Source organism: Lampetra fluviatilis, chromosome 2 (genome assembly GCF_964198595.1).
Source record: "Lampetra fluviatilis chromosome 2, kcLamFluv1.1, whole genome shotgun sequence".
NCBI lineage: Eukaryota > Metazoa > Chordata > Hyperoartia > Petromyzontiformes > Petromyzontidae > Lampetra > Lampetra fluviatilis.
This window is the reverse complement of record NC_136276.1, coordinates 34,028,262-34,042,710: the sequence shown is the minus strand read 5'-3', so window position 1 is coordinate 34,042,710 and position 14,449 is coordinate 34,028,262. Positions and strand designations below refer to the sequence as shown.

The 14,449-nt window shown below is 51.6% G+C and overlaps 1 protein-coding gene across 1 annotated transcript in view; it reads left to right on the top strand.

Annotated features, from left to right (window-relative positions):
* The window catches only part of LOC144938705 (solute carrier organic anion transporter family member 5A1-like), a 32,702-nt gene that overhangs the window by 8,409 nt on the left and 9,844 nt on the right, over positions 1-14,449 (top strand). Inside the window, exons 4-12 of the mRNA XM_078866639.1 lie at positions 209-477; positions 1,691-1,855; positions 2,503-2,639; positions 2,732-2,785; positions 2,953-2,987; positions 3,603-3,754; positions 4,866-5,193; positions 5,792-5,856; positions 8,832-9,104. Coding sequence (XP_078722765.1) covers positions 209-477; positions 1,691-1,855; positions 2,503-2,639; positions 2,732-2,785; positions 2,953-2,987; positions 3,603-3,754; positions 4,866-5,193; positions 5,792-5,856; positions 8,832-9,104 — 1,478 coding nt within the window. The remainder of the gene's footprint in view (positions 1-208; positions 478-1,690; positions 1,856-2,502; positions 2,640-2,731; positions 2,786-2,952; positions 2,988-3,602; positions 3,755-4,865; positions 5,194-5,791; positions 5,857-8,831; positions 9,105-14,449) is intronic.

Below are 14,449 nucleotides of genomic sequence, written 5' to 3'. Positions count from 1 at the left end.
ATTCTGTAATTTGCGAGCAACTTTTGATAATTGGAAGCTGGCACACGTGGCCTCCCCCCTTATTTTTTTCTCACGGCACCGTGCGGTCTTTAACGTCCGCCCCGAAGCAGACGGCGCTCCATGATTTGTTTCACACCCGCGGTGCTGACCGGGGGGGCGTCCGCCCGGGGTCGAGGCGCAACCTCCACCGTCTCTCCGCTGCGTGCAGGTGGGGCGGCTTCGTCCTGTGCGCCGTGGCTCTCCTCGGAGTGGCGTTGCCTCTCTTCACCTTCCCCAAGAAGATGCGAGGACGACGGAAGCCGTCCGTCCCCGTGACCGCCGCCGTCACGGAGCAGAAGGACGCTGCTGCTGCTGCTTCTGCTGCTGCTGCTGCTTCTGCTGCTGCGGTGGTCGAAGAAGAAGAATCCTCGCTTCAGCCGAGGGGGAACAAAAGTGTCCCCGTCACAACGGCCATCACCTTCGGCAGGGATATCAGAGGTAGACGGGATGCTTGCTGAAAGATGTGGTTGCCACAATTATGGTTGCTATGATCTGGTTGTCACGATATGGTTGCCATGATATGGTTGCCATGATGTTGCCATGATGTGGTCTGCCATGATGTGGTTGCCACAATATGGTTGCCACGATGTGGTCTCCCATGATGTGGTTGCCACAATATGGTTGCCATGATGTGGTCTGCCATGATGTGGTTGCCACAATATGGTTGCCACGATGTGGTTGCCATGATGTGGTTACCATGTTGCCATGATGTGGTTTGCCATGATGTGGTTGCCACAATATGGTTGCCGCGATGTGGTCTGCCATGATGTGGTTGCCACAATATGGTTGGCATGATGTGGTCTGCCACAATATGGTTACCACGATGTGGTTGCCATGATGTTGTTACCATGATGTTGCCATGATGTGGTCTGCCATGATGTAGTTGCCACAATATGGTTGCCAGATGTGGTCTGCCACAATATGGTTGCCATGATGTGGTCTGCCACAATATGGTTGCCACGATGTGGTTGGCATGGGGCCCCCGGCCTAAGGAATGAAACGGGACCACACCCCCCGAGTACAATTTCTCCCCGGTAAACGTGGAACAGTTGGACCAACGTTAGCCCGACGTTGACGCAACATGCCATGTCTACCTGCTCCTCCTCCTTCTTTATAGCCCGGTGCCTGGACCCATCCGGCGCAAGGGCCGGTGCAGTTTCACCGCCTGCACACTCGATAGCCGCATCACCACTGGCTCGTCATGCCTTGGTGTACGCTAGGCTTGCTGCTTCATCCACACATTGCAGTTATTGCAACGTAGTACAGAACAGAACACACAATATTTTGCTATCTTTTTTGTTTTACGAGAGCTGGAACAATGCATCAGTTGTAAGATAAATATATCCATTCAGCATGTCTGATCTTCTCGAGTCCACTGCCGTCACCTAACAAGGTCACGTGAGGTGATCTCCGCACGCCTCTTCATCCACACTCGTTCGCTGCGCCTCGCCGGCCAGCCGCGCTCCGGTCAACGATGGATTTTAGTCACAGCCAACCGTCACGCTTGGCGATTCTCATCCACCTCGGGCCATCGTTGAATTTTATTTTTTAAAAATGTAAATCCACACCGCGCTATGTTTTGTGTACGTTTGACGCTCGTTCCTTTAACCGAAGTGAACTCTGCTCGGGAAAATAAAATAAAAACCCACAGAGCTGCCCCGGGCCGCGTGGAGGATCCTGCGACGGCCCACGTTCCTGCTCGTCAGCCTGGCCTACACGGCCGAGTGCGCCATCGTCACCGCCTTCGTCACCTTCACCCCCAAGTTCTTGGAGGCGCAGTTCGGCGTGCCGGCCTCGCGCGCCAGCGTGTACACAGGCACGCGCCAAGTCCCTTCTCTCTCTCTCTGTGTGTGTCACCTTCACGCACTCTTCATGCATTCATTCCTGAGGATGCAAGTGAAACTTCCATTCTGTGTCTGCACGTATAAACAATATTGAATCTTAGTCCAGCGGTTTTCCAATATCCAACAGCAAGCAAGCGGGCTTTGTACCAATTGCTGCAGGGTTACCACATGTTATTGGCAAGAGCACTCCCGCTAAACTACTGGGCCCTGTTCAACGCGAAAAGCAATAATATACACAAACTCATCACGCATTAAATTTCGATTTAAAGCTTTCGTGACTTCAGGGATTCATCTTCTTGGTTCTTTCGGTAAAGTCACGTAGAATGGAAATAATAAAAAATAATAAAAATAAAACATAATTAAATAATTCTCACGACGTTTCAGCCACAACGCAAGCAGCCGTCCTCCGGTGAAGAACAGGTCTGTCGAGAAGACAGCGTCTCACGCATTGTCGTGGAGCATTACAGCCAACATGGTTAACGGTAGAATTTTGAAACAGTGTTGGTGTGGGGGTGCTGAGCCTTCAGTAGGGGGGGGGGGGTGGGGGGCAGGGGACGGGAGGGGCAGCCCCTCCCCCACCACCTGACCCTGTCCTATGCCCGGTTGTCCGTCCCGTTAGGCGCGGTGATCGTGCCGGGCGCCGGCGCGGGGCTGCTGCTGGGCGGCTTCGCCATCAAGCGGCTGGGGCTGGGGGTGCGCGGAGCGGCGCGGCTCGCCGTGGCGTGCAGTGCACTCTCCCTCCTCTCCTTCCTCCTCCTCTTCTCTTCCTCCTCCTCGTCGTCGTCCGTCGCCTGCGACGAGGAGGACCCGACCGCCGGAGTTGTCGACGCTCGGGGCTACCCCAGCAGGTGCTGCGGCGGGAGCCGGTGTGCGAGCGCGGCCACGAGCCGCTCGTAAACCGAGTGCGTGCGCGCGTGCATGAGACGCGTCTGACTGCCTGCCTTACAACGGCACGACAACTCTCGCGGAGACAATCCAATGCGAGCGAGGTGTGTGGACAAAGTTGCGCCGCTCCTGCTGCTGCTGCACGTGCTGCACGCATGCTGAACTTCTTTCGCACCGCACGCAGCCGGACGTGCTAGTCGGAGCGCTGTTGGCGGCGCTGTAAAGGATTCACCTCGCCAGCCAAGGCGATGATGACCTCGCTCTGTGTGACGCCGGCGAGACGACGTGCCCAAGATGCCCCACGCAGTCGTGCCTTGGGCATCTCAACACGTGGCCTAAGCCGAGAAACCGCGCTTGGATGAGCGCGCCCCTTTGGGAGCAAGCCCAGTTGTGCTTATATTAGAAGTCGTGTGCTTATATTGGAAGTTGCCCTCTGCCTCCCTCCCCGCCAGTGTAATACAACCATGTGTTGCTTCGATTAGAACTTCGCTTATATGAGGTGTGCTTATACTGGTAGGAACCTCCTGGTTACACCAGCCCACAGGGGATTATTGTGTCCGTCGTGCAGGGAGGGGCTGGGTGGGGAGGGAAGGGTGGGGCTGGGTGGGGAGGGTGGGGAGGGGCTGGGTGGGGAGGGTGGGGCTGGGTGGGGGGGGTGGGAGGGGTGGGGAGGGGCTGGTCACCCCGTGGTGCCCTTATAAAACTCAACGTTTAACCTACTCACGTCGGCTTGTACCCGACCTATAACAAACGCTTGCAAGGGCAAAACTCGTTCTGCGATCGTTACCGAATCCACGCGTGTGGCCGATTTTTCTTCCCGGTGCCGGCACGCAGCTCGTGGAGGCGGTGCGGCGCGGCGCGCGGCGAGTGCGAGCCGCACGAGTACGCGCCCGTGTGCGGCTCCGACGGGGTCACCTACCTCAGCCCCTGCCTGGCTGGGTGCACCGCGGACATCACCCGCGGCTCGGCGGAGGTGAGTCGGCACGGTGCGCGTGGTGGGCGGGCAGGGGTGGGGGGGAGAGTAATTCCTCTTGTACAACCGCTGCGGAATGTTTAGATGCACGGGGGTCACCCACTTCGAGGTGAAGGTCAAGGTGCAAAGTGACGTTTTGCTGCAGTGAGCGTCCAGGAAGTGGTGTTTGTCTTGTTCTCACAATCTTTTCCCGATCGGGGAAGCTCAGTCGCTCTGATGAGGCCCCCCGGCATCGTCTGCGGCGAAACTTTGTGTAAAATTGTCGGATTTTTTTTGTTGGTCACTTTTCAACGTAACCAGTTTTGTAAATAAGTCATATTTCAAAACAAGTGTTTAAAAACACGCTTTAATGAAATGTACCGTACTCGTAATGGCAGAACTCCACGACTCCAGGAAGTGGCCCTGAAGCTTGCCACAACGTAAGGGGCCGTGGTGATTTACAACCAACGTGAGTTGAGCGTGGACAATTAGACCCAAGCCGAAACATAACATATTAAAAAGATTGTTTAAAAATATTTTTTTTTTAATGATAGAATATGGTATTGTCATCAGTATGACATAAGTATACCAAGTTTGCAGTCGATACCACATTGAGAAGTGGGTTAAAATTGAGTTACAAAATTTGAGGATATGACAACAATAACAACAGAGTGAGTTAAATAAAAGCGTGTAATAATAAAAAAATAGAATTGATGGGCGCATTTTGCTCGCGTGAAAACTTTATTTGGTTGGCCGTGTCGTGTGGTGGAGGACATCACACCTACACGGTCTACTAACCCCAAAAAGAAACATATTATGAATCACAATATTGGTCGCGGAAGCCTACGTATCCAAATACCTGTGTTATATCCGGCATTGCGTTTTGTCGCCTTTTATCAAAAATTCCCCGAGTGGGGTTCTTGGCCTTCATGAAATGTTTGACCCCATTAATCTGCACAGGAAGGCAGCCCGCTTGATAGAGTGAACGTGAATAACGGATAGCGCAAGGTCACATCACTTTATGGCGAGCACAAAACACGCTCACGTCATACCAATTGTTTTTTTTTCCTTCTCCCATTGAAAGGGGATGCAATATTCTATCCGGAATAAAGTACGAGATAAAAAACGCTCGAATTATATTCGAGCTGAAAGTTTCGCCACAACCTTGCGCCGGCGCTCCGAACGTCCGCCTTTCCGACAGGAGCTGGATTTCACTTCTTGCCTGTGCGTGACGGCGGGGCGCCGCCACGACACCTCGTCCGAAGAGGCGCGAGCCGGGAGGAGGGGGCAACCGACGGAGGAGGACCGCACGAGCTCCGACGGTGAAGGCGACGATGCCGAGCCCGCCGGTTACGTCACACCGGGCAGGTGCCCTGGCAAATGCCGGACCCTGGCACCGTTCCTGGCGTTCCTCTTCGTCGTCACCCTCGTCACGGCCGGCGCCCAACCGGCCGTCGTCGTCGTCACGCTCAGGTCAATCCGGCGCAGAGCTCTCGTTCAACACAGCAGCAGCAGCAGCAACAAACAAGTGCAGTTCCCTGCTGAAATAAACGAAGTAAAGAGGTGCAGCCCCTGTAATTGCTCGCGACACTGCTGCAGGAGGAGCCTCCACTAGAGGGAGCTCTAGAGGGGACATCGTGAGGGTATTTTTCCTCCTCTTCCTCTAACCGTGGCCTACCAATTTATACCGTCGGCTATTCAATAACGATACCCTAAAGAGTAGAATAAAGGTCTTACTTGATACAGCTATCGTGCTGTGACGGTTCCACCTGAAGACGGAAGCTTGTGTTGCCTCCAAAACGTCGTGATTTTTATATTACTTTTATTATTATTTTTTTTATTTTTTTTTACCTACGTGACTTTACCGAAAAAAACCTAAGAATATGAATCCTTGCAGTCACGAAAGCTTCAAATCTGGAATTCAAATAATCGTAACTTGCGTTGGCCATGAGCGGAAATCGAACTCTGTATCGCCGGGTCCGTAGCGCAGCACGCGAACCACTTGCCCCAACGGTCTGCTGAGGCTATACGGTGGGGTTTCCGGGGGATCTTTGTCTTTGTTTGTCTCCAGGTCGGTCGACGAACAAGAGAGACCCTTTGCCCTCGGCATGCAGTTCGTTCTCCTGCGGGCGCTGGGTGAGTCGAGTCCGCGAGTGCGGCGCATGAACAGCCTCTCGTGGTTTTAACGCTACGCGTCCGCCACGGACGCCGTGGCCCTAAAAGGAAGAAAATGTTCGAGAGGCAACGTCATGAGCAATGGCCCTTATTCGTAGCAGAGAGATGAATAACTGTTTTTGTTACTGTTGTTGTTGTTGAATCGGAGCAGAAATTCGAGCGGTAAAAACGAAGTTTCGTTTTTCGTAGCGTCATCGTTCTCACACTCGCCTAGGCACCGCAGGCAAGCGGGAAGAAAGCCAGGCAGTTAGCCGGCGCCAACAATTGCCCAAGCTCTGCGCTCCTCTACATAAGGTAGAGCAGCACGCGGTAATGGGTGTCGTCTTTTTATTTTGCGCGGCTCGCTCTCGAAACAAAGCATCGTTGTCAAGTCCTGCATCTGTTTAAGACGACGGCTTTCGAGACCAATATTGTCCAGAATAGAGGTGTTTGGGCTAGATCGTGTAAATAGAAATGTGTCGTTAAACCCGCCACCACCTGACACAGCCAATTAATAAGGTTTCTTACGTAAATGACACATGCCAATTCGTTACTAGTACAGCACACCGGTGTGTTGGAGAGTAAACGAATTGTAAATATTGTGGGTTTACTCTCCAACACACCGGCGTGCTGTACTGGTGACGAATTGGCCACGTTCTGTTTACGCGACAAACCTTACTCATTGGCTGCGTCGGGTGGTGGCGGGTTTAACGACACATTTATATATTTACGCGATCTGATCCACCAAAAACCCTCTGTTATGGAAGCAATGCTTTGATTTTATACAGCAACGTTCAAGGAAATTGCATCTCAACACGCCGACGATTGCGAACCCGCATTCACATCAAAGGCGCGGTGAGAGCACCGTAGAGACGCGACAAAAGCCCAAGGGTGCGGAGGTGACCAGGACGCCGACTCGGATGCGGGGCGACAGAAACACTCGAGCTCCCGCCAACGTCAGCAGCGATCCGCCTGTAGCTCGTATTCTGTACATGTGTAGAACTTCTTTCGCGCCATACGTAGCCAACCGCGCCAATCGGAGGTGCCGGAGAAGGACAACAAACTAAACTATATAACCCGTAAAAACAAAGTTTTTCACTATAAATCCTTTATATGCGTGGCGGCTACAGTCCTCTCGTCCTCTGGCTTGAGATGGCTGCCACCTATGGGTCAGATGATTGCATTGCACCATTAAGCAATTGGTAATTAAATATAATATTTTTGTCCTAAAAGTGTAAAATTTAGGAAAAATTTTTTTCACGAACATTAATTGTCACGCACAACGAGTCTGTGTGGAAAATGTCAGCTCGATTGGATCACGGGAAGTGGGTTAAAAAACGACCGAAAGATTTGCACGGTCGTAAGCAAGCAAGCGAACTTAATATAAAGGATTTTAAAAAAGAAATTAGTTTTCAATGCAGATGATTTAAAAGTGGCATTGCTCCGGTGGCTCGCTAATCGCTCCCAACTCGTTGGACCATCGCTCCCAACAAATCATTCTCGAGCCGCGTCACGTCTCTCTCTCTCTGCCGTATACCGTGTGTGTGTGTGTGTCTACACGGCGTCGAACCGCGACCGCGTCCCAACACGTCGGGGTGAAGGGAGAGTGGCCACTCACACGCCGCACGTCACCTTGGGAGAGAGCAGGGAATGTTTTTAAAAGGCTCTTATCGTGCCGGAGCAGGTCAGGGGTATGAGGTTTCGGTGCAGAGAGAGGATAATCGGACAATCACGATGCAATTAGAGTCTAAAGCACAACCCGCATCGCAATATGTGAGCATCCAGAAGAGTTTGAAGAAGGTGGGTTTATTTTATTTTCCTTTCACTGGGAAATAATCGAAGAACACTGCAGGTTAGAGAGAGAATTGATATGACTTCCCATATTACAAAGCCACTGGAAGTACGCACCTTTAAATCCAAGATTGAAAACTCCTTTTTTCAAGAACTGCTTTTTGTGTTCAGTTTGTTTGTCCTTCCCCCGAACCTCCGATGAGCTGGGTTGGCTACCTACGGTGCGAAAGAAGTCCAACATGCACGTGCACACACGGTGGAGGTGTGAATGAGAACACCTGACGGAGGAGACGGCGGAGAAGAAGAAACGCGAGCGACTTGGGCAGGGCCACGTCGCTGAAAGGGATGATCGTCGATGGACGTGACTCGCGATGACATTGCAGCCACAGGCGAGGACATGGCCAAAGGGAGCTCCGCTGTGGAGATGGAGCGATGAAATCGGCCTCCTGCACAGGAACGGGGTGGACCGCGGCATCGCAGGACGGCGGAGGGATGATTGACGGGAGGACAAGAGTAACATTTACGCTCCACGTACAACGTTGCGTTGGCATTGATGTAATGGACTTGATTTGGGGTTAAATTGGACCGGATTTTTCTTGTTGTTACAGCGTCGTAGTGCGTGCATGCGTGTATTTGTGTTTCAGCGTCATCACAATTGGCGTTACAATACATTTTAAACTCATAATTATGTACCAGCCAGGATGCGCAACGCAATCAGAATGCGCCGGTTCAAATCCTAGTTGGGGGTTATCACTTTGAGTTGTGGTCTCACTCCTGCCATATGAACGTGGAATTTCCACCACTGGCTCGGCAAGGCGGTAAACGGGAAATAAGCACCACCCTCGTGCTCAATTGAGCGGGAAATCTATCTTGACTCGATGCACCACATCGCCAGAAGAAGCCAGACCCAGACCCGGGTTCGTAATTCCAGCCGCTGGTGTAGCTGTCCCGTGTGCAGGCGGTGAAACTGCACCTCGGCCACGGGTCGGAAGGTTCCAGGCACCGGCCTATGAAGAAGGGGGGGGGGGGGGGGATCAGACGTGGGGTGATTGGCCGGGTGAGTTTACAGGTTGGGGGGGGGAGGCTATTTAACTCCGTGCACAGGGGGCGGCCCGATGCCAACCACCCATTCAAACTGCCTGTTCTCGTGCCTCGTCTCCCCGTAGCCTACATCCCGACGCCCGTCTACTTTGGCGCCGTGATCGACACGACGTGCGTGCTCTGGGGTGGCCGCGGCGGAGGCGGAGGAGGCGGAGGAGGAGGGGACGAGCGGCTCGCCGGCTCGTGCTGGCGGTACGACACCGGGTCGCTGGCGCGCGCCGTCTTCAGCCTGGCGGCAGCCCTCAAGCTCCTGGGATTCGTCTTCATCGTGCTCGCCTGCTACTCGGCGAGGGGGGCCGGGAAAATTCACGCGGAGGGCGAGGGCCGACGGCGGCGCCGTGACGCCGCTGCGAGCGAATGCGTCGGCCCAGCGTAGTGTGAACGACGACAACGACAACGACGACAACAACGAGAACAAAAAACTGCGCGTCGAAATTGAGGCTCCGCTGCCACCGTTCCCTCGCGCGAGTTTGCGCGGGCCGAGAAATCGCCGAGCGGATGGCAACAAAGGGCGCTGTTGGAGTTTGGAGTCGACGCGTTTCGCGAATTCGAGCGAGATTGTTGTGAGAATTTTGGTAAGGGGGGGGGGGGAGTCGGCGGGTGAAGTGATTTCGTAAAATTGAGCGGTGCGGGACGAGAAGTGTGCAGATAATGCCTGCAGTGTGGTGGGTGAGTGCGTGGGTTGGTGAGTGAGAGTGTTGTTGTGACCTGCAGTGTGGTGAGTGAGTGGGTGAGTGGGTTGGTGGGTGAGAGTGTTGTGACCTGCAGTGTGGTGAGTGAGTGGGTGAGTGGGTTGGTGAGTGCGAGTGCGGTTCTGACCTGCGGTGTCGTGGTGGTTGAACGCAGTGTGGATCAAGGCCGTAATTATAATATATATTGGGACACACACACCCCCCTCAATATTTAAATATGCTTAAAATGCCCCCCCACTATATTGGTATAAAAAAATAATTGCTATGCTATGTAAATAAAAACAATAATTTGCTAAACCTTGGCCACAATATCTGGACTTGTCTTCGTATAAATCAATGTATAGATTTCTGTTTATATGATTGTGGTTATGGTTGTTCTTTATTAATCCATAATCTCTGCCATTACATACAATGAAACAAGACATGGGAAAAAAGTAAAAACAGAGCAATGTAATACAATACACTATTAGACATTATTGTAAAAAAATAATGAAAAGTTCATCCCATGTGTTCGTGAATTTTAAAATATTTTAGGCAGGAAATGAGTTTTTCAAATTTAGATATTTTTCTGGGTTGGGACCCCCAGACACCCTGGAAGATTTGGTCCCCCCCCAATGTTGACTCCATGGCTACGGCCTTAGTGTCGATCATGCGACGAAAACGGTCAGTGTGGTAGATCGGAGTTCTCAATGTGAAAGGATGGTTCAATGGGTGGAGTTCATGGGAACAGTCACCATGGTAGTAGCGATATAATAGGTTGACATCAGATGCAGCGTTTCCACGTGTTTCACAAGACGTGCGTATTCAAGCTATGTTCTCTGGGTCGTGACTCATCTGAAATGTGCCGTAGAACTTGGGTAATAATGCTGGACTCGTTTTAAATGTGCTTGAACAAAATGTGTCTTGCTTCACGAGTGATTAAAAGATCAATCGCAAACTAAACGCGGTCTATCGCACACACACACGGGGCGTCGATATCATGGCAGGTGGGGGGGTGCAAAGGAGTTCTAGAGGAGAAGGAGCGATTTCCCACTGAGTAAAACAAACGTAGCCCGTGTGTGTCTGTACGTATGTCTGTCGACTCAGCCTCAAACGAGTACTTGGTGCGGTGTGTAGTAAACATCGCCACCTCGGAAGACAAAGGCGGCCGGGCGTGGTGCTGGCCAGCCACCCCCTCGTGTGCCGTGCCGGTCTTCATAGGCGCTCGCTAACAGCACTTGCCCCGACAGTCTGTTAGAGGCTACACGCGGGGGGATTTTTGTCTTTGCTCTATGTATGTTGCCCTTATTTGACACCGTACGTTGCCAACCGTGTGAATCGATGGGATTCGACACGGTCGCAGGAACGCAAACAATCAACGGGAAATGGATTTGTATTGCCTCCCGAATAGAGAATAAAGTTGCACATCCTGATGGGGGTTTTTGTTGTTGTTATTGTACTAAAAACGAGAAGAAGATGAAGAATTGTATTAGAATTGCTGCGAGGGGAGAGACAGAGACAAACGCGGTGAAAAGGGAAGTCAGAGATTGCTGCACCGACGTGTCCTTCCTACACAATCGTGTTCATCACAAATGTGCGTACGTTTGTTGAACTTCTTTCGTGCCGCACCTAGCCAACCGTGCTAATCGTAAAGGCCCCCGGCGCTCTGCACTTTTAGAAGCGCGCAGCCTTGGGCATCGTAATGTGACTCCAGAAAACCTCAAATTATTTGAAAATTGGATGTCCATTGGATATTTTTCAAACTCTAAACTTGTAACTTTTTTTTTATCTGACCAGCTAAAGGCCCCATTGAGCTATGTAGCTCTTTTTCAGAAGCGACCTGGCCACAAATGATAGCTCAACGAAGTGGCTTATCATCATCACGTGAAAATCTATAAGCAGCCACATACTCTAAACGCGTGACGTTGTTTCTAAATGTGTAGGGAAAACCCGGCGGGCCCGGAGAAAAATCCGCGCAACCACGGGGAGAACACGCAAACTCCAAATGTATTGAGATCGAACCCACGACCTCCTGTATACCAGGAGAGAGAGATAACATCTGGCCACCGCAGCTGATTGTGAAGCTGGTGGTAATGACCAGCGAAACGTCGTACTCTTCATATAAAACGGTGTGCTGAAGAAACCAATTGGCACGTTTCGTTCACGTGACAATGCCTACTAATTGGCTACGTCAGGTGGCGGTTGGTAAACGACGCATTCATATTTTCGCGATCTAACCTAGCATCATTTACGACGGATTTTTACTTGAGCAAAACAAACAATCTCATGGAAAAAGCATTGTCCATTTTGTTACCAAAGTTTGGCCTGAAGAAATGAAGTGATTATATATATATATTTTTTGGAGTGGAGCAGTGGCACAGTGGTTAGCATCGCATTGCACTGTGAACCCAAGCCACTTGAGTCGAGACTCGGGTTCAATTCCGGTCCTGGTATTCTCTTCCACGAACGCGCACTACGAGGTGGACTATTAACATCGCAATATCGTAAGAGATGGTGGCGGCTTGGTGGGGAGACTTTCATCCAGCAGTAGATACTCCATGGCTGATTAAGGTATATGTGTTGGTGGTGGTGAGATGGTGACTGTGCTCGCTAGGTGTGATGGTGGTGATCACGGTGGTGGCGCTGGGCGTGGTGCTGGCCACCCACTTCCCTCGTGTGCCGTTGCGGCCTCAAAAGGGTGTTCGCGAACAGCACTTGCCCCAGCAGCTTTGTTAAGGCTATACGGGGGACCTTTGTATTTGGTGCTCGCTAACAGCACTCGCCCCAACAGTCTGTTAAACGCTATTGGGGGATCTTTTGTGGCGGTGGCGATGGTGATAAGATGGCATTAATGGCGAGACAATGTCAGAGTGGTAATCACGCTCCTGCTGCTGCATTATTACATCGTAGGATTCGTGAGAGAGACGGTGGCGGCGGCTTTGGGAGGCAAGGCCTTCAATCCAGCAGTGGATAGACCAGGGGCCGCTGACGAACATGATGATGAAGATTATCGCGAGCAGCGGAACTTTGCCACACGTCGCATTAATAACGGCGAAATCTTTCTTCGCGAATCGGCTTCAAGAAAAAAAAAACCCATTTGTTCATTGCCTTCGACTTGTTGACACAAGGCCCCCCCCAGCTGATAGTGCGCGGCGCGTCTCGCACCTCCGAATGGAATGTTAAGTAAAAAAATGACCCAATTGAGGACATCTCGGCGTGAAATCGCACGAATCGCATCGCCGCCACGATGTGGAACGTGCGCACGCTGGAGGCGAGGTGGGGGCCGGCGGGGGTGTTGTGGCCCAAGCGCTCACGCAATTCCATTCATGTGGACCCCCCCCGCTCCACCACCACTACCCCCCCCCCCCCCAAATCTCGCAGCACACACCCCCCTCCCCCCTCCTCCTCCTCCACCTTTGTCAACTATAAAAGTCCCCAAACGAGCGGCGTGGACGGATACTTGTGGGTCTATTGCAGCCGGCGCGCGCTCTGCACGTGAATCCAGGTGAGTGGCCCCCCAATCCGCGCCGCATCGCCACCCGTCCCCAGCCCCCCACCATCCGCGTTCGTAACGGCCAAGCGCGGCGCCGTACAAATCGTCACCATCGGCCACCATCACTCCACTGCTGGATGAAGCCCTCCCATGCTAAGCCGTGGTCACGTCCCACGATCCCGCGATGTCAATCCTTGACAGAGAGGGCCCCTTCGTCTGTGCATTGTCGGTTCGAGCCAAGTCTGACACCAAATGTCTAAATCTGTCCAGAGTTGTGCTTGCGTTGAGCGAATGCTGCCGGAAGGCCGCGCGGCTGATGGGATGTGTGAGACGAAATGCTCTTCTTGTTGTTTACGTTAACGGACAGAGACGTAAATGATTTATGGGTTATACGGGGTGCTTCAAAAAAATGTGAACACTTACATGGGACTATCGTTTTTAATGGAAAAATAACGGATAATACATTGCGACGTGATAACAAATGTATGTTTATAGCTTCAAAAGGTCAAAGAGTCTCTCCACTTGTTCGCCATCGTTGTCGACGCGTGCCTGGAATCTTCTCCAGGTGGTTTCTTGTGATATTGTTGCAAATTCCCGGAAAAATCACACGATATAAGTTACACGATAATTGCATCGTCACTTTGTCTAAAATATCCTTATATATCGATTGTTACATGAAAGAGGTCACGTGTTTTCTGACAAAATGTTCATAAGTAATTATTTATCAAATCTAAAATGCCTCGTGAAAGGTGAGAGGGGGGGGGGGGGGTTACGGGGTACGTGTTGACGTATGTTGAACTTCTTTCGCACCGTACGTAGCCAACCGTGCTAATCGGAGGTAGGGGTAGGGTCAGTGTGAAAGAAAGCACGAGTGGCTGAAAGGCGAAGTATATCGGGTGATGGTGAATGAAAGGTTCAGCACGAGTGGTCGGTTACAGTTTTGGTCGGTGGTAGGGAGATTACCAGTGACGGGTCCGCTAATTGTTCAAGGTTTAAGGGATTGGGTGAGTTCGAGTAGCTGGTTGGGTAGTTCGTGGCAGGGTTGGCACTGGTGGCTGCTCGGCTAATTGCTCAGGGTCAGAGTCAGTGAAAGTGCTCGTAATAGTGTCAGAAACTCCGCGAACAGCAACAGCACCGGTTCGGCACGGCAGGGCTGATTGAAGGGGGAGAACTGGGCTCGCTGTCCCTTCCAGGTGAAGGGTGGGGGCAGTGAAACTCGCTCCAATATTTACTTGCTATAACCCAACACAACTCTTTTATGAATAATATTGGTCACGAAATCCCAAACCCATTCATAAACTGATAATTGATAATTGTTTTTTTACCCTTCCATCTGGCAACAAAACTGACACCTTTTTTACAAGGAGTCATGTTTGCATGACCACAATACCTGCAGTCATAATGCAAACAAAAAAAACAACTCTGATAACGTGCACTGTCCTTGAAGTTGATTGGTCCATACCCGAGACAGCTTTCCTTAGAGCCTAGTCTCACATGGGTTGGACCAGATGACGCCAAA